Source organism: Nycticebus coucang, chromosome 19 (genome assembly GCF_027406575.1).
Source record: "Nycticebus coucang isolate mNycCou1 chromosome 19, mNycCou1.pri, whole genome shotgun sequence".
In the NCBI taxonomy this organism is placed as follows: Eukaryota; Metazoa; Chordata; class Mammalia; order Primates; family Lorisidae; genus Nycticebus; species Nycticebus coucang.
This window is the reverse complement of record NC_069798.1, coordinates 9,849,789-9,869,987: the sequence shown is the minus strand read 5'-3', so window position 1 is coordinate 9,869,987 and position 20,199 is coordinate 9,849,789. Positions and strand designations below refer to the sequence as shown.

Here is a 20,199-nt window from a genome sequence, read left to right as displayed (position 1 = left end):
CTTGTTTTTCTACATGATTATGGTTCTGCCAACTCTCAAATAGCTCTTTTCTTCCCATACCTGAAACTATAATGTTCTCAGAAGATTCAGTCCTGTGTTTCTCAGCCTGTACTTTCTTCGATGTAATATTATTTTGTCATCCTTTAGCTATCTCAAAAACTTAGATCTTAATTGGCTTGATTATGTTGCCTTGGTACTTCTTGCCATGGGTTCAGAAGCACAGAGCTCTCTGGCCTGTCCACTTCCTTCTTATCAGTCAAGTCCTCAGTTTCGGTTTTTTCTATTTACATTGTCACTATTTTAGTTTAGACTAACATTTGAAAAGTAGTCTCATTCATCTTTCTGTCTCTGGATTTTTTTCCTCTAGTTCATCTTACACACCAGTAGTTAACTAATTTTGTGAAAGTACTGCCATGATCATGTCATTTTTAATCTTAAAAGCCTTAAATGTTTTCTCCTGTCTTAGAGTAATTGAAATAAGTTGCTCACTACTTAATATTTATTTACTTAAAATAGGTTGTAAAAATTACACACTGTCCTACACTACTGACCAGAGATGGCGATCGAATTCGAAGTAATGGAAAGTTCGGGGGCCTCCAGAATAAAGCTCCTCCAATGGATAAGCTTCGAGGAATGGTATTTGGAGCTCCAGTACCAAAACAGTGCCTGATCATAGGGAAACAAATAGGTAAGATGAATAAGTACTTAACAACTTCTGTCCTAACATTCTGGAAGGAGGATTGCTTGGGCTCAGGAGTTTGAGACTAGCCTGAGCAAAAGCGTAGACCCTGTCTCTATAAAAAAATAGAATAATTAGCCAGGTGGTGGTGCATATCTAAAATCCCAGCTACTCAGGAGACTGGGGCAGGAGGATCACTTGAATGTGGGAGCTTGAAGTTGCGGTGAACTATGATGATGCCACTATATGCTAGCCAGGATGACAGAGCAAGACTTCCCCCAAATTCACACACACGCACACACATGCACACATATGCACACACACATATGTTATGTATATTTGATTTTACTCTTTTATTTAAGGGCTTGGTTATTGAGATTCTAACATGAAAAATAACCAAGAACATAAAAATAATATGTTTTTGTCCAATACTTTTAGCTTTTTTAATTTAATGTCGGATAGTTTAGAGTTATATACACAGATTTTCCCCCATGTTTTCTTCTTATCTTGAAATATAATGCTATTCTCATTGATTTTTATCAGACTATCACAATACTTATTTTTTCTCAAAATTTATAACTATCTAGGATATAATTAAGAATTTTTTCCCTTCTTCAGGCTGTGACCTCTTGCTTCTAGCCAGCCAGTAAAATTGTCTCTACACAGCTGTGCTCTGAAGTGCATGTACTTAGTACTTAGGAGTCTATTTGTTCTTAAATTTATGTAGTTCTAATACACTTGAATATCTGCTTTCCCAGCCCAGAGAAGTTTGTTGTTGTTAGCTTTCTTTTAGTTGTAAAATGCATATAATACGTGTGTATTTTACAATTTTTACCATCTTAACCATTTTTAAAAGGTGTATAGTACTGTTATGTGCATTCCTGTTGTTGTTCAACCTATGTTCAGAACTGTTTTTCTTTTGTAAAACTGAAACCTTGTGCCCATTAAACAATAACTATCTATCTCCCAACCCCTGGTGATCATCCTTCTATTTTCTGTCTCTAAGAATGTGACTATTCTAAATACCTCATCAAGTAGAATCATATCTATAGTATTTGCCCCTTTGAGACTGGGTAATTTCACTTGGAGTAATTTTCTCATGATCCATCCATGTTTTACCAAGTGTCCTAACATCCCTCCTTTCTAAGGACAAAGGAATATATTCTATTTTATGTATATGCCATATTTGGTTGTTTAATTAAAGTACAATACACACAAGAAAAATGTACATTTCATGAATTTTCAGCTTGATGGATTTTCACAACTTTAACACTGTGCTTATATTAAAAAAAATAGATGCTTACACTTTTGGAGTCTGAGACGGGTGGATCACCTGATCTTAGGATTTCAAGACCAGCCTAAGCAAAAGAGCAAGATTCTGTCGTTACTAAAAATAGAAAAATTAGCCAGGCATTGTGGCACAGCTATTTGGGAAGCGAGAGGATCTATTGAGCCCAAGAGTTTGAGTTTGCTGTGAGCTATGATGCCATGCCACTCTGCCCGGAGCAACAGTTAAACTTTATCTAAGAAAGAAATAGAACATTATTATCACTACAGAAGACTTCTCATTTCCTCCTCCAGTTCCTACCCAACCCCTTGCCTTCAAGGGTTAGCAGCTTTATCATAGATGAGTTTTGGCCATTTTTGTATGCTATACACACACACACACACACACACACACATATGTACACATTTTTTATGTGTCTGGCTTTGTTCATTCAATGCTATGTGTGAAATTGTTGTTTATTTTCATTGCAGGATAGCATTTCATTCTGTGAATGTGCCTCAGTTTAATTCTTTATTCTACTATTGAAGAATCTATGCATACTGCCTTACTATTTACAGTGACAGGTAGAGTCATAGTCTGCTTTGTGTTGGTGTAAAGCAGTGGTTCTCAACCTTCCTAAGGCCATGGCCCTTTAATACAGTTCCTGTGGGTTGTGACCCACAGGTTGAGAACTGCTAGTGTAAAGGAATACCTGTGGCTAGATAATTTATAAAGAAAAAAGATTTATTTGGCTTACAATTATGTTGGCTGAGAAGTTCAAGATGGGGTACTACATCTAGTGAGGGCCTCAGGCTGCTTCCACTCATGGCAGAGGCAAAGTGGGGGCTGGTGAGAGAGGGAGCGAGGAGGGCAGTAGTACCAAGGTCTTTCTAACAACCAGTTCTTGTGGAACCCCATGAAAACTCATCCATCCCTGTGGGAGGATGTTCATCTATTCATGACTAATCTTCTGTGGCCAAAGCCTGTTCCCCTTTAGGCCCCACCTCCCACGCCACCACTTTGGGCATCAGATTTCAATGAGAGATTTGATGGGGGCAAACGAACATTCGAGCCATAGTGAGTGATTTCAAATTTGGGGTTAAGAATTTGGGGGTTTATACTTCTGTTTATGATTGCAATGAGCAAGTACAAAACCTATGCAGACAGTGGACAGACATTTAAAGAAACTGTTAAGAAATAAGAGGGGGCGGTCAATCAGTGTAAAAAGCCTCAACCCTAATCATTCTAGCACTACATTTTGTCAGTAGTTCCCAAAACCAGAAAGAACTACCCGTGGCACTTTAAAAATACACAGGTGCTATATTTACAGAATTTCTATGGCATTACATTCTATGACATTATCTGAATGTCACTGTAATAGTAAGACAGTATGTATAGATCTTTAAGAATGAAAGATTATAATTAAAGGTTTCTGTGCCCTACTGACTTGTCTCATATGTAACGTTAATAAGTAATGCAACGATTTCAAAAATATAAGTTGTCTTTCTTGATAAACATTTTTAAAGATACACTCCCACATAAACACTAATAGTTCAACGATAACAACTCAAATCAATTAACAATATTCCTTAAGGTCAGTGCCTGTTGCTCAGTGAGTAGGACGCCGGCCCCATATTCCAAGAGTGGCAGTTCGAACCCTGCCCCGGGCCAAACTCCAACAACAAAGAAAAATAGCTGGGCAGGGTGGCACCTGTGACTCAAAGGAGTAGGGCGCTGGCCCCATATGCTGAAGGTGGCAGGTTCAAACCCAGCCCCGGGCAAAAAAAAAAATAGCCGGGCGTTGTGGTGGGTGCCTGTAGTCCCAGCTACTCGGGAGGCTGAGGCAAGAGAATCGCCTAAGCCCAAGAGCTGGAGGTTGCTGTGAGCTGTGAAGCCACGGCACTCTACCGAGGGTGACAAAGTGAGACTCTGTCTCAAAAAAAAAAAAAATTATATATCTATATATCTTTATCTTTAAAAATTTACTTTAAGAAAAAAAAAAGGATAGTGGTGCATTGCATAGTACATTTTGGCCAGTGACTGACCACGTATGTGGCAGTGTCACATAAGATTAAAATAGAGCCGAAAGATTCCTGTGGCTTAGCGGTACTGTACTTGCCTATTGTCATAATGCAGTGCGTTACTTTTTCTGTGTTTAGATACACAAATAGTGATTTTTCCAGTTGCCTGCAATATTCAGGACAGTAACATGCTATGTAGGTTTGTGGTCCAGGAGCCATAGAGATGTGTAAGAGGCTATACCATATAGGGTTTTGTGTGAGCACACTGTGTGATATTTGCACAGTGATAAAATAGCTTACTGAAGCATTTCTCAGCATATACCCCATCGTCAACGTGTGACAATATAGGGTTGGTGGTATTCGCAGTTTCAGGTATGCACTGGGAATGTTGGAACATCTACCCCAAAGACAAGGAGAGACTACGGTAATATGTAGTCTGTAATTGTGACATCATCAAAATTAGCAATATTTTTATTATGTTCATATATTCCAGAGTATTATATATTTGGTCAGGATAGACATCACATATTCTTTATTATATGTCATGCTTGCTTCATTCATTCATTTATTTAGAGATAGAGTCTCATTACGTCACCCTCGGTAGAGTACTATGGTGTCACAGCTCACAGCAACCTCAAACTCTTGGGCTTAAGCGATTCTCTTGCCTCAGCCTCCCAAGTAGCTGGGAGTACAGGTGCCCACCACAAAGCCTGGTTATCATGCTTAATTTATTAATTCTCATATTAAACTGAATTATTGCGGTCCGTTTATTGGTATTTTTAAGTAAAGCCATTCTTAATTTTTTTTTTTTAAAGATAGAGTCTTGCTCTGTCACCCAGGGTAGAATACCATTTTGTCAGCCTACCTCATAGCAACTTCAAACTCTTGGGCTCAAGCAAGCCTCCTGCCTCAGTCTTCCAACTAGTTGGAACAATAGGTGCCCACCAGAATGCCCTCTAATTTTCTATTTTTAGCAAAGGAGGGGTTTCACAACTGCTCAGGTTGGTCTCAAACTCCTGAGCTCAGAGGATCCTCCCGCCTCAGCCTCTTGGAGTGCTAGTATTACAGGTGTGAACTGTGCCAGCCTATTCTTAATATTTTTGTAATTAGTGGCCAATATTATTTAAATTCTGTGGCTTTTAGGGAAAGAGTATTTTGTTTTATTATGGAAATAGAACAGTTGATGAACTCCCATGGACCTATAGCCCACTTTCGATAATGGAACATAGCACAGTCTTGTTTCGTGTGCACCTACCCTCTCACAGCTGGCCTCTGTCCTTTTCCTGGGTGCCTTATTTGAAGCAAGGCAAAACAGATGTTGTGGTTGTATTTTTTTCATATAGTTTTTTCTCAGTCGTAAATGCTTATTAGGTGTTTTTTTTTTTTCATGATCAAGTGGGAAATATATTGATTTTAGAATTATTCATGTTTTCTATGGTTACCTAATAATTGGGGGGGGGTTGTTTGTTTTTTGTCAACAAACTTCTTAGGATCATGTGGAGTATAGAGTTTGAAGAGAGCTAGACATTATTTAGGAATGTCTACTTAACTCCTCTAACTTCTTAAATCTTTCCAGTTGTGAAAAAGTTGCTTCAGCTTTTTGAACCCATGTGTGCACAGTCCTTAAACACTCACCAGAGTAACAGCCCTTCAGATACAATTTCAATCCTTTTGTGTTATTTTGGTAGCTTTGCTTACACGGTCATTTTCCTGAATACTATGTATGTTGAAATAATCTATCTTAATATATGTCATGTATGTCATATATGTATAGGAATACATTATAATTTGGGCTTTCTTCCTATTATATGAACTAATTTTTAAAAATACTTTGCTGTTGTCAGCACAGTAACTCAGGTTTTTCAGATGAGTGAAATTTACAAAAAATGTGTAAGAGTTCTAAAATCATCTATATAATTAAATGCGACTTTTAAAATGTTCTCTTTGACAATATTCTATTTAGATGAATCAAGAAAGACTTATAGGCACCATGAAGTTACATTTCGTACACAGAAGATTGGGAAATGATAAGGCACACGAAGCTTCTACTATCTTATGCATAAACTATGAACTTTATGCATAAAATAGGCCAAATTTAATGGGAAATATTTAATCCATCTTTCTGCTTATAAAAGCAACAAGGCTAAGGTTCTATTAAAGCTTCTGAATATGTTAGTTTCTCGCGTATTTAAAAGGTAAAATAAAATTATCCCTTTCAGGGATCCTTTCTATAGTTTGTTACTCGAGAACTTTCTCTGAACATGTAGAGCTCTGGAAACCACAGGAGGATCCAGCGTTCTCCCCTGGGTCTGAAGTGGGCTTTTGGCCGTGCTTTGCTGTGCCTACCATTTGCTGTTGATAATCATTCTTTCCCTTTGAGAGAGTAAGGAGAGGACACAGTCTGAATGTTGTTTTTTTTAGGTAAAAGAATCTCATAACTAATTTATTATGTTAAGATATAGAACTTCAACCCTTGCTAAACTGAATTTTTATGTATTGTTCTTTGTATAAGGGGAACTTCACTGACATTCTAGTTTGAACATAATACTGTAACTTTACATACAAAACAAGTATTACGGAGTGTGCTCCCACTTAATGGGCACAATGTTGGGGGTTTGGCACACCTCTTGGGGGCAGGACAGAATTATAAAAGGGACTCTACCTCACAAATGCAAACATTGTAACCTAATTCTTTGTACCCTCAAATTAATGTGAAACAATTTTTAAAAAAGTATTTTTTTTGTACTTGGAAAACATTAATGTGAGATATAAGCTCAGAAGACCAACTTTTTTCCTAATGACCTTTTTTCTGACATTTCCAATAAATCAGAAAGACGAACATAAGGGTCTTGCTATCACTTAGCATTTGTACTTCAATATATGAATATATTCACAAAGTTCTCATAGGTGTATATGCAGGTATGGTTATGCACTCATTCTAAGTGTAGATTTCCAGAATGTTGGCTACTTTTCTTTTAAAATACTGCTCTTGACCTTAGAATGATATTCCAATAGAGAATATCTCATGTTATTAATGTGCCCTGTACTCTTAAATAATTCCATCCACAATTTTTATTTATTTTTTTATTTTTATTGTTTTAGAGACAGCGTCTCACTGTCACCCAGGCTGCAGTGATGTGATCATAGGCTCAGGCAAATCATCTCCTCTCAGCCTTCCAAGTATCTGGGATATGCTCTACCACCCCCTGTTAAGTAAAAAAAAAAAAAAACACTATTTTTGGAGATGGGGATTTACTATGTTGCCCTCAGTCTAGTCTTGAACTCTTGGCTTTCAACCTTGGCCTCCCAAAGTTCTGAGATACAGGCATGAGCCACCACACCACAGGTTTTTCTTTTGTTGTTTGTTTGTTTGAGACAGAGTCTCACCATGTCGCGCTTGGTAGAGTGCTATGGCGTCACAGCAACCTGAAACTCCTGGGCTTAAGTGATTCTCTTGCCTCAGCCTCAGACCCACAGGGGTCTGCCACACCGCCCAGCTATTTTTTTTGTTGTAGTTGTCCTTGTTTTAGCAGGTTTGAACCCGCCGGCCCTGGTGTATGAACCCTGTTTTAGCAGGTTTAAACCCGCCAAATCCTGTTCCACGGTTTTATGTGTAAACTGGTGTACATTTTAAATGTTTGGGTGTTAAGTCCATGCATTAATCATTTTTGTGTGTGTGTGTCCTGGGGGCAATCTTTTTTTTTTTTGTAGAGACAGAGTCTCACTTTATGGCCCTCGGTAGAGTGTCGTGACATCACACAGTTCACAGCAACCTCTAATGCCTGGGCTTAAGTGATTCTCTTGCCTCAGCCTCCTGAGTAGCTGGGACTACAGGCGCCCACCACAACACCTGGCTATTTTTTTGTTGCAGTTCGGCCAGGGCCGGGTTTGAACCCACCACCCTCGATATATGGGACCGGCGCCTAACCAACTGAGTCACAGGTGTGGCACTGTGTGTGGAGTCTTAAAAGGCCTAATAATAAGTATTTGGGGATTTGCAAGCCAAGTGGCAAAATTAAGGATATCATGGAAGTTTAAAATGTAGCCATTTTTGGCAGCTCCTGTAGCTCAGTGAGTAGGGCGCTGGCCACATACACCAAGGCTGGCAGGTTCAAACCTGGCCTGGGCCAGGTACAACAATGACAACTATAACAACAACAACAAAAATAGCCAGGTGTTGTGTTGGGTGCCTATAGTCCAAGCTACTTGGGAGGCTGAGGCAAGAGAATCACTTAAACCCAAGAGTTGGAGGTTGCTGTGAGCTGTGACGCCATGGCACTCTACCCAGGGCGACTGCGTGAGACTTAGTCGAAATAAATAAAATGTAACCATTTAAAACTGGATAATTCATTCTTGGCCCGGGGACAGTAGTTTACTAACCCCTAAACTACAATAATGTCACTGTTTAATGTTTAGTGTCTCGGGCCAGTTATGGTGCTTACACCTGTAATCCAGCACTTAGGGAGGCCAACGTGAGAGGATCATTTGAGCCCACAGTTTGAAGTCGCAGTGAGCTATATGATGCCACTGCATTGTAGCCTGGGCATCAGAATGAGACTCTATTAAATGATGCAAACCAGCAATAATCTCAAACTTGAATAATGTAATAAATTTTTAGACCTAGTGATTTAAGGAAAGTTAAGTTTTTTGAAAGTTAAATATTTTACTAAGTTTGTTTTTTAACTATTCTGTGTTTGAAATGAGAGCCACATCTGTTGGAAATGTGGTATTCTTTTTTTTTGAATTTTACAAAGAGTGAAAGTAATAAGTTGCATTGCTGCCAAGTTTTAACAGCAGTGATTTTCTTTCTTTCTTTCTTTCTTTCTTTTTTTTTCTAAGGCCTCAGCCGGGTTCAAACCTGCTAGCCCTGGTGTATGTGACCCGCACCCTACTCACTGAGCTACAGGTGCCAAGCCACTGATAGAGCATTTTTATATAGAAAACACTTTCCTGACAAAGAAATAAACTTAAGCAATCAAAAATGTTAAAATTTAATATTTTTGTGCTGGCATCTAAGCTATGCTTTATTCTATTTGTGTTGAATGTTTTATGGCTTTAAAAGTAGTTCCCACATGTCACTGTAACACATTACCCAGTGTTGCTAATTCTTTTTCTGAAAACACGAGTTTGGTACGATATCAGTGATACAGGCTGGGCTTGGTAACTTAGACCGGTAAGCCAGCTTGGGGCCTATAGCTCAAGCGGGTAAGGCACCAGCCACATACACTGGAGCTGGCATGTTCGAATCCAGCCTAGGCCCGCCAAACAACAGTGACAACTACAACCAAAAAAATAGCTGGGCACTGTGGCGGGTGCCTGTAATCCCAGCTACTTGGGAGGCTGAGGCAAGAGAATCGCTTAAGCCCAAGAGTTTGAGGTTGCTGTAAGCTGTGACGCAACGGCACTCTACCCAAGGTGACAGCTTGAGACTCTGTCTCAAAAAAAAAAAAAAAAAAACTGTAATCCTAGTACTCTGGGAGGCCAAGGTGGGTGGATCTCCTGAGCTCTGGAGTTTGAGACCAGAGAACAAGACCTCCCATCTCTAAAAATAGCTGGGTATTATGGCGGGCACCTGTAGTTCCAGGGGAGGCTGAGGCAAGAGTATCACTTGAGCCCAAGGATGCCACAGCACTCTACCAAGGGTGATAAAGTAAAACTCTGTCTCCAAAAATAAAAAATTTAAAAGAAAATTAGCAATTTAATGACATGTCCTTGGTTTCTTTACAGATCTTCTCCAACAGTATCGTACTGCTCTGTGCAAGCTGGACACTGTGACTGATGACCTTAACCGTCAGCTAGACTACCTTCATACTCCAGAGATGAAGAAGAAGAAGCAGGAGCTCCATGAACAGGAGAAAAATCTGAAACTAATAGAGGAAAAACTAGGTATTTACTTTTTGTTACCTTCTACTTTCCCTGTACAGAGATAAGCATTTATGATAAGAGAGTCCATCTTTCAAGAAGAATGAAGGCAAATGATCCAGAACTTAAGTCAACAGAAACCTTTAACCTGTAAGTCATCTGTAAGTCACCCTTAACCTGTAACCATCTGATAAATGGTTGTAAATTCTCTCAACAGGAGTTATAAAAGGCATTCTCAGTGTTATTTCTTAATACTTTTTCTATAAATTAAGATATATGTACCTTGCTTTTGCATAATAATTCTGTTTTTTTTTTTTTTTTTTTGTAGAGACAGAGTCTCACCTTATGGCCCTCGGTAGAGTGCCGTGGTCTCACACAGCTCACAGCAACCTCCAACTCCTGGGCTTAAGTGATTCTCTTGCCTCAGCCTCCCGAGTAGCTGGGACTACAGGCGCGCACCACAACGCCCAGCTATTTTTTGGTTGCAGTTCAGCTGGGGCCGGGTTTGAACCCGCCACCCTCGGTATATGGGGCCGGTGCCTTACCGACTGAGCCACAGGCGCCGCCCATAATTCTGATGTTTTTATTTTAAAGTTAACTTTCTGTATTTTCTGTCTTTACAGGTATGACTCCCACACGTAAGTGTAATGACTCATTGCGTCATTCGACAAAGGTTGAGGTGACAGATTATCCAATTCCTCCTAAAAGAATGAGAAGAGAAGCTACAAGACAAAATAGGTGAGTTCATCATGACCTGAGAATTATCATTGGTTAGGTAGTTTATCAAGGTCTTGGGTCACCATGCTTTAAGAACAGTAAATTCATTTCTGATTTCTCCCTTTAAGCTAGAGTTAGTGTTTTAAATTTTAAGAAGAGTGATGATAGCCCAAGAGTTTGAAATTGCCGTGAGCTATAACACCAGGGCACTCTACTGAGGGCATCATAGTGAGACTCTGTCTCCAAAAAAAGAAGGAAAAGGAAAGTGATGATGATGAAGATGTAATCATCGTATTCTCTTAGAATATACCCAATTTTTTAACTGACTTTTGCTAATTATTTAGAAATGTTAATAGGTTTATTTTTATGTTATGTTTAGAGTCTTTGGTAGAAGTCAAATTACTTTACTCTTTGGCTTTCAAATATGTTGCATTCTCCTTTGTAGGATCAGCAACTTGACGATAAGTACAAAATATGCAAAACAATTTGTAATTTTTTTATTTTATTTTTATTTATTATTTATTTATCTTTTTTGTAGAGACAGAGTCTCACTTTATGGCCCTCGGTAGAGTGCCATGGCATCACACAGCTCACAGCAACCTCCAACTCCTGGGCTTAAGCGATTCTCTTAGCTCAGCCTCCCGAGTAGCTGGGACTACAGGCGCCTGCCACAACGCCCGGCTATTTTTGGTTGCAGTTCAGCCGGGGCCGGGTTTGAACCCGCCACCCTCGGTATATGGGGCTGGTGCCTGACCGACTGAGACACAGGCGCCGCCTAAATTTTTTTTATTTTAATATTACTTATAATTTTTTTCTTTGGAGAATCAGATGCTGTTTATGTTTAAATCACCAAAAACCAACACAGCCATTTGCAGCCTAACCCAGTGGTAAGAGAAATGTGCTTTTTCGATTAGCTGTTAGGCCATCCAATAGAAGGATACTGTAGTACTAGGGTTTATATTATTTCAAAAGTTTTAAGCATATGTTCTACCTGAATAAGTTTCTCGTATCAACTTTAGATGGCTTCCTTGAGAATATACTGTTTGGGATTGGTATTCTGTGCCCTGTCCATCAGCATAGTCTAGAGGTATTCAGGAAATATTTGAATGCTCACTCTGTGCTGTATTTTGCTGGTGAATAAAATTGTCAGGTTCTTGCCCCCATTGGAGTTCTGTAATCCTCGCAGAAGAGGGACAGTTTAAAAAGTAAACAACACTCAGTTTTCTATTAATAAATAGAAAATTATAATTATAGAAAATTATATATAATTATAATATATAAAAATATATATTATAGAAAATTATAATCTATTTATAAATAGAAAAGAAATAGTATAGAAAAAATACTGAAGTGATACAAAAGAATGGGGAGGCAAAATCAGTTGTCAGCAAAGGTGTGTTGAAGCGGAGAGCTAAGGGTGAGAAGGAGCCAGCTGTAGAGGGATGGGTTTCAGTCAGAGGGGAAAATGGGCATGAAAGCTCCTATTTTCAGGAAAATAGTAAGTGTGGTATTTTAAAGAAGCTGAAAAGATGCTATTGGCCAAAAAAGTATGGTGGCAAGAGGGAGAGGGCCACGATGTGATTGGACAGGTGACACGGCCAGGTTATAAACATTCCCTCATCATGCTGCAAGAAATTGTGAGGCAAAATTCTTTATATTTTAAGTCCATTGGTATTTCTCAAGTACTCAAATTCTGTGCTTGCTTAGAATAAGCTGCCCTTAATGTAGAGAGAAGAACTATTGAAATACGAGACTATAAGAATATAGCACTTACCCATATGAGAGCGCACATTGTGTTTGTTTATGGACAAGCAGTGTATACAGACTACTGAGCTGATCATTGAAAGTTGATGGGATAATTTAGCATCAGAAGGAATCTTTGCAGTGGGGCGGCACCTGTGTTCAAAGGGGTAGGGCACCGGCCCCATATGCTGGAGGTGGTGGGGTCAAACCCAGCCCCAGGCAAAAAAAATAAAATAAAATAAATGCAAAAAATAAATAAATAAATAAGAATCTTTGCAGTGGATTTAAACATATAATTTTTAGAAATCATGACTTTAAAGGTATGGTAAAATAAAACCTATCATTGGCAATTGGTAGGGTACCAGCTCATTTCTGTAAAAACTGATGTATTCTTACAGAAAAGACATGTGTTCTGTTTTTCAAATGGTTAGAAAAAGTTTTTTTTATTATTATTATTTAGAAAGTATGAGTGTTTTTTGTTAGATGGGTGAATTATATAGTGGTGAAGCCAGGTGTTACAGTGTACCTATCCCCACAATTGTATTCTTCTTTATAGAAAGTTGTTTTTTTTTTTTTTTTTTGTAGAGACAGAGTCCCACTTTATGGCTCTCGGTAGAGTGCCGTGGCCTCACACAGCTCACAGCAACCTCCAACTCCTGGGCTTAAGCGATTCTCTTGCCTCAGCCTCCCGAGTAGCTGGGACTACAGGCGCCCACCACAATGCCCGGCTATTTTTTGGTTGCAGTTTGGCCGGGGCCGGGTTTGAACCCGCCACCCTCGGTATATGGGGCCGGCGCCTTACCGACTGAGCCACAGGCGCCGCCCTACAGAAAGTTTTTATATAAGAATAAAGTATAAGAGGCATGATAAAATTAAACATCGAAGTTTTGCCTCTCCTAATAAAGTAACAAATCTAGGCAGTAATAACCAATGGATACTTGAAATAGAAACATCTGCTTGACACATTTGAACTCACTGACACATCTTAGCTACGGTGAAAATAGTAGGACATTGGCTCTTGTATCTGCCACAAGCGCTCACCTGAATCTAAATATGCTTCTGGTCACCCTTTCTCAGCTGGGGTTTTGTGGAAGAATTAAGCACTGCAGAAAATGGAGTAACTATTCTCCCAGTTTTCCCTAAGATAGTACCTAGCTAGTACCACTCTGGATGCATAAGAAGAAAGTTACTTCATTGTATACATTAAATGCCTTAAGACAGGAGAGCTTAATTCTCTCACAAATTTGAGGAGCCCTCAGTTTACCATTTTGCAGGAAATATTAGAATTTGGGTATAAGTTAAATGATACCTCTAGGAAGCTGTTTGTCAAATTCAGAATACACAGAATGGGACATTTTGCAGGACAAATAAATGGTTTTGCTAATAAATTATAATGACATAAAAGAAAGGGAGGGAGGAGGATAAACTATTATAGGATAACAGTGATTAAAAAGACGTAAATTCAAACATTGTCTCAAACATTGTTTGAATTTAGATTTAATAAATAAATGTAGATTGAACTTTAATAAATCAACATTAAAGTGACAACTTTGAGATAATTGAAGAAATTTGAGTATCATCTGTCCATTAGATATATTAATGGAATTGTTAATTTTGTGCATAGTAACATAATGTACTACATATGTAAAAGTATTTATGTTAAGATAAATATACAGTTAAATAATATGATGCCTATAATATACCTTAAAATACTCCAGAAAAATAAAGTGGCAGAGGATATCCAAATAAGATTTGGCAAAATGTTGTAATTACTGAAGCTAAAAATAGGAGTTTACTATATTATTCCTCTGCTTGTTTTTTTTTTCTTTTCTTTTTTTTTTTTGAGACAGAGTCTCAAGCTGTCACCCTGGGTAGAGTGCTCTGGCATCATAGCTCACAGCAGCCTCCAACTCAGGCTCAAGTGATCCTCTTGCCTCAGTTTTTCTATTTTTTAGTAGAGACAGGGGTCTCACTTGCTCAGGCTGGTCTCATGAGCTCAATCAGTCCACCCACCTTGGCATCCCAGAGTGCTAGGAAATTCCCACTGTTTTCATGTAGGTTTGCTGTAATTTTTTTTTTTTTTTTGAGACAGTGCCCTCGTGTTAGCCTAGCTCACAGCAACCTCAAACTCCTGGGTTTAAGAGATCCTCCTGCCTCAGCCTCCAAAGTAGCTGGGACTAATGGCACCTCCCACAATGCCTGGCTAATTTTTTCTATTTTTAGTAAAGATGGGGGTCTCACTCTTGCACAGGAACTGAATTATCCGCCTGCCTCAGCCTCCCAGAGTGCTAGGATTCCAGGTGTGAGCGACTGCACCCTGCCAACATTTTATTTTATTTTTGTTTTGTTTTGTTTTTGAGACAGTCTCGCTATGTCACCCTCAATAAAGTGCATGGCATCACAGCTTACAGCAACCTCAAACTTTTAGGCTTAAGCGATTCTCTTGCCTCAGCCTTACAAGTAGCTGGGACTACAGGCACCTGCCACAGCGCCTGGCTTTTTTTTGTTGTTGTTGTAGTTGTCATTGTTCTTTTTAGCAAGTCCCGGACCAGGTTTAAACCCGCCAGCCCTGGTGTATGTGGCCGGCACCCTAACCACTGAGCTACAGGCGCCGAACCAACATTTTACATTATTAATTTACATTAGTACTAGGCTAAGCTCTGGGCTAGGATTGCATTTCCTTCTGTGTGTAGACCTAATGTTAGGACCCTCATTTAGGCTACCAGTCAGTGCTCTAAACATTAGGCTCAAATAAATCTTCCATATTGTATTAAATTCATGTTAAATTTTATTCTGATTGTTACTTTGGCTATTTCTTGTATGTTGTTTATTTCTCTGGAGTTTTTTTATTTTTGGCCGGGGCTGGGTTTGAACCCACCACCTCCGGCATACGGGACCGGCGCCCTACTCCTTGAGCCACAGGCGCCGCCCTTTCTCTGGAGTTTTTTATTAACTTTTTTTTCTACGTTGTATCTTGCTCACATCTTCTTTCTTCTGCACCTGTCTCTAGTAACCGTGTGAGCCTGTTGGAGGTCTGCCATCCTGGGTCTTCCTGGGCTCCTTTCTTGAGTTGAACCCATTATTTCTTGGATTCTGTGTCTTTCTTATAACTTCTTTTATTTATTTATTTATTTATTCTTTCTTATAACTTCTTAAAAATCATGTAGAAAGAAACTTGGAGCCTTTGCATGTCTGACATTGTCTTCATTTTGCCTTCACGTTTGATCAGTGTTTTCTGGGGATAACAGGATAGAAACAAAGCTACAGTATACTAGAGGAGAAGGGATCAGAAAATAGTGTAGAAATAGTGAGAGACAGTCTGTCTGATGGAATCCCAGAAAGACTTTGGCCTTAGAGTCTAACCCCAAACGGGGGGATGGGAGATAAAAGGATGGAGCAGAATGGACGAGGAGAGGAAGCCACAGCCTAGAATGTGTCATTTTAACCCAGACTTTGAAAGCTTTCTTCCCTTGTCACCAAGTGTAAAAAGCTGCCAAGTACAAAGTCACGTAACAGTGGAAATTAATTAAATGTTGGTATATTGGCATTTTAGTGTTGCTGCTGGCATCTGGGAGCCAGAGCTAGATAATTAACTCTCCCCCACACATTTATTTATTTATTTATTTATTGTTTTGTTTTATTTTATTTTATTTTATTTTATTTTATTTTATTTTATTTTATTTTATTTTATTTGAGACAGAGTCTCACTATGTTGCCCTTGGTGTGGCATCACAGCTCACATCAACCTCAAACTCTTGGGCTTAAGCTAGCAGTTCTCAACTTGTGGGTCGTGACCCATAGGAACTGTATTAAAGTGTCGCGGCATTAGGAAGGTTGAGAACCCACTGGCTTAAGCAATTCTCTTGCCTCACCCTCCCAAGTATATGGGAGTATAGGTGTCCACCACAAGGCCCAGCTATTTTTTGTTGCAGCTGTGGTTGTTTAGCTGGCCCAGGCCGGGCTCGAACCTGCCAGCCTCGTTGTATGTGGCTGGCACTGTAACCACTGTGCTATGGGCATTGAGCCACCCCCACACATTTAAAGTAAAGCCTGCAGGCCTACTGACCCTGATTTATCGTATTACAATATAGCGTAGTATACCTATTTACCCAGTTTTAATTCCCCTCTGAGAAGAGACTTGATGGGGAAACAGTTCTGTTTTTATAGCAGCAGGAGAAATCCTGGCTAATGTCATCTTTCTTAAATGTTATTAAATAACCAGGAGTCACCATGCGTGTTAGGAGAGTCAGCCATATGAGAGAGTGCAAACTAAATAGCAGTGCCAGCTCTGGTTTACTGAGAAGACTCAGTGAAAAGCCTGGACCTTTTAAAAAAGTTATCATTACTAATTTTGAAAAAGATGGCCAGGACAAGAATGAGTAAACACAGATTACAGGTATTTTTGTTGAAATTAAAAGTTCAATAGAAAGACTAAAATCAAAGCAACTTCCCAAATAGGAAAATAAAATATGTAACGAGATAGGAGATATGAGAACCAATTCAGGCTTTCAGGAATCCTAGAAAGAAGAAAAGCTATCCTGTGAAAGAGTTTCCCAGAGATAAATGAAGGGCCCAGGTCCACTGAATGCCCATCACACTAACTAACAAAAGATGGACTGAGATACCTCATAGTCAAACGGTGAAATATTAAAGAAAGGGAGAAGAGTGTAAACGTCAGGGAGCTGAAGAAAGAGAACCATACTGTCATTGCAGCTCTTGGCATATAGGAAATGCCCCCAAATGTCATCATTTATTTAGCTTTGTGGTGGCTGTGTTATAAACTTTAGGTGAAACACTTGTTGTGTTCTAGTCTATAACTTTCTCCCTTTCGCATTTGCTTATCTTTAGGAAAATCATTGTCGTGTGTGTTTAAGACAGAGCCTTACTCTGTTTCCCAGGCTAGAGTGCTGTGGCCTCTGCCTTGCTCACAGCAACCTCAAACCCCTGGGCTCAAGCCATCCTCCTCCCTCAGTCTCCCAAGTAGTTGGGAACTATAGGCGTCCAGTCCCATGCCTGGCTGATTTTTTTTTTGCTTTCTAGTTTTAATAGGGGTGAGTTCTCACTTTTGTAGTAGAGGTGGTCTCAAACTTCTTGCCTGAAGTGATCCCCCTGCCTTGGCCTCACAGAGTGCTAGGTTTACAGGCATGAGCCACCATGCCCAGCCAAAATTACTGTTTAATTAGTGATTTTTTCATCCCCAGTTTCTGCCTATTCTCCACAAATTTTGAACTAGTAATTCTCACACACACAAAATGTCAGAGCATTTAAAATAAAGTATCTTAATATTATTGAAGTATATATTTTATCCATACAATCAGGAACAAATTTCATAGTAGGAAAGAAAGTAGGTATATGATATATGTGTTTATATGTTTATGTTTGTATATCAAATATATATTTGTTAGCTCTTAATATAGATTGCATATGTATAACTTTAAGATGTCCTTAATTGTAAGAAATGCCATTATTTTATGAAACATTAAGTAAAAATGCTGCTAATTAACTCATGATATTATAAAGTTCACCTAGATTTTAGACATGTTAAATGTGAAAAAAATATAGACCTTAGACTCAATTAAATATGCTTAGTAATATATGATACTATGAAGTAGACGTAATCATTTTCTTGGATAGAAGCTTTAGTTTTCTAATTCATTTTCTATACATAAAGATTAAAAATGAGCTCTTTATCAAAAATTTGTATTTTCTATTCGTGGATGGCAATTCAGAGAGCTATCATTATAGAAAATAAAGTATTCAGGCTGGGCGCAGTGGCTCATGCCTGTAGTCCTAGCACTCTGGGAAGTTGAGTTGGATTGCTTGAGCTTGGGAGTTTTGAGACCAGCCTGGGTAAGAGGGAGACCCCTATCTCTACTAAAATTAGAGGAACTAGTCAAGTGTGGTGGTGGGTGACCATAGTCCCAGCTACTTGGGAGGCTGAGGCAAGAGGATTGCTTGAGCCCCAGAGTTTGAGGTCACTGTGCATTATGATACCAGGGCAACAGAGTGAGACTGTGTCTCAAAAAGAAAAAATAAAATAAAATTAGATATATCTGAATTAAAAAAGCTGGATATATGCCAAAGGGTTTACTGTGTTCATCTTTACATGAATGGGATTATGGATATTTTAAAATATTTTCCCCTTTGCTTGTATTTATTTTGTGACTTTTTGTAATAAGCATTATAGTCCTTAAAATAGTAATTTCATTTAAGGGAAAGGGCAGAAAGTAAGCAGAAATCTGCAGAATTTGGGTCTAAGATAATACCATTCCAATGAACTATGGAACAAGCTATGTACGTTATGCTGTGTATACGTATGTGTGTGTGTGTGTGTATACATACACATCACTGCTTTTTAGACTTTTTTGATTACGTATGATGTAAATGATTCTATATAAGGCTTTAATTAAATAAGTTTCTATCAAGAATTATAATTAATAGAGCATAGTTTCACTGAATATTTAAGCATTCCTGGTATGATGAGGGAGTTCAGGTAAAGAAATCTTTGGTACATAAAACTTACTGTTTTTTCCCACTTTGACCAGGATTATAACCAAAACAGATGTGTGAAAGGTGGTAGAGGGGGCCCTTGGTCTCACTAAGAATGCCCTGCCTTCTGCATCTTTGTTTCAGAAGACCAAGAAGGTGACTCACAAGACTGAGTGTTTCTGGGGACAATACAAGTATCTGGTCATGGATTTTCATGTCCATCCATATGGGACTGGAAGCAACCATTCAATTTTAGGAATCTCACTGGACAGAATGGACTTACTAGAGTTATTTCAGTCGTCGTGCCCTTTGGTTGTCATCTTGCAAATGTGTCGGAGGAAAATGTGCTGTGACTGTACAATTGGCATATAGCTTTTATTAAGCCCGAAGAAAAGGATATGTGCTATTTTTCAGTATAATTATAACAAATGTATTAGACCTCTTTCTTGAAAACCTTTTAATTACTTTTGTGTGAATTTATTTAACAAAGATGTTTTGTCTGTTGTGTAAGGAAGGGTCTAGAGGTTAGATATTTAATTGTAAATATGTGAGGAAGCTCAATGAACAATTCAGGATAAAAAATTTAAAAAGCACAGGTTATCTGGGAATTCAAATGTTAAGATAGATAGAAAAACAGTAAATTGATGAGTGAACTTGTGACAAGAGTAGCATTTCAAAACTAAAAACTTACCCTATATATATACAAATATATAATGTCCAGCAGCATCAATTTTTATAAGTATTGTTTGACTTTATTAATACTAGATTATATAGTCTCAGCCTTAATTCTATACTTACATTATTTTGTAATTTTTTATTACTATTTTTAAGAAGTTAAGAAAACATACACTCTCATGTTAGTGCACTTTCTGGTAGAAAGTTGCTGGCTGCAAAAACATTTGAATTGTGCATTATTCAAGCTAATGTATGTCAGTTTGTATGTCTTTGTGTCTGTTCAAGAATATTGATCTGTGAAGTTATTTTGTAAGGAAATACTTTTGGTACAGTTTTGTGTCCCAGAAAATGTGTGTGTTTTTTAATCCTTCCTGAATATGCAGTAAGGTTAATAAACAGGATTGTTTCTTCCCTACTGAATAGACAAGTGTTTTTCTTTTTTTAAATTAAAAGTTTTATAAAAATTAACCTTGATAGCCGGGCGTTGTGGCGGGCACCTGTAGTCCCAGCTGCTCGGGAGGCTGAGGCAGGAGAATCGCTGAAGCCCAAGAGCTGGAGGTTGCTGTGAGTCCTGTGACATCATGGCACTCTACTGAAGGCAGTAAAGTGAGACTCTGTCTCTACAGAAAAAAAAAAAAAGAAATTAACCTTGATAAAAACTATTATGATATTCACCCATCTTTATAATTGGAATCATTTAAACACGTTGTTAGACAAAAACAAAATGGCATTAATAGTATCAGCTG

General features: G+C 38.5%; 1 protein-coding gene and 1 non-coding gene across 2 annotated transcripts in view; both read left to right on the top strand.

The window, feature by feature from the left end:
* Positions 1 to 19,868, top strand: part of SMCHD1 (structural maintenance of chromosomes flexible hinge domain containing 1) — a 153,053-nt gene extending 133,185 nt beyond the window's left edge. The window contains exons 45-48 of the mRNA XM_053571171.1: positions 517 to 688; positions 9,695 to 9,853; positions 10,453 to 10,567; positions 18,835 to 19,868. Of these exons, the coding sequence (XP_053427146.1) occupies positions 517 to 688; positions 9,695 to 9,853; positions 10,453 to 10,567; positions 18,835 to 18,859 (471 nt within the window). The 3' untranslated portion in view covers positions 18,860 to 19,868. The remainder of the gene's footprint in view (positions 1 to 516; positions 689 to 9,694; positions 9,854 to 10,452; positions 10,568 to 18,834) is intronic.
* On the top strand, positions 6,170 to 6,379 carry LOC128572240 (small nucleolar RNA U3). The gene has a single exon (XR_008376138.1). It is a non-coding gene; the product is annotated as a small nucleolar RNA U3 (small nucleolar RNA).
* Positions 19,869 to 20,199: the final 331 nt, after the last annotated feature.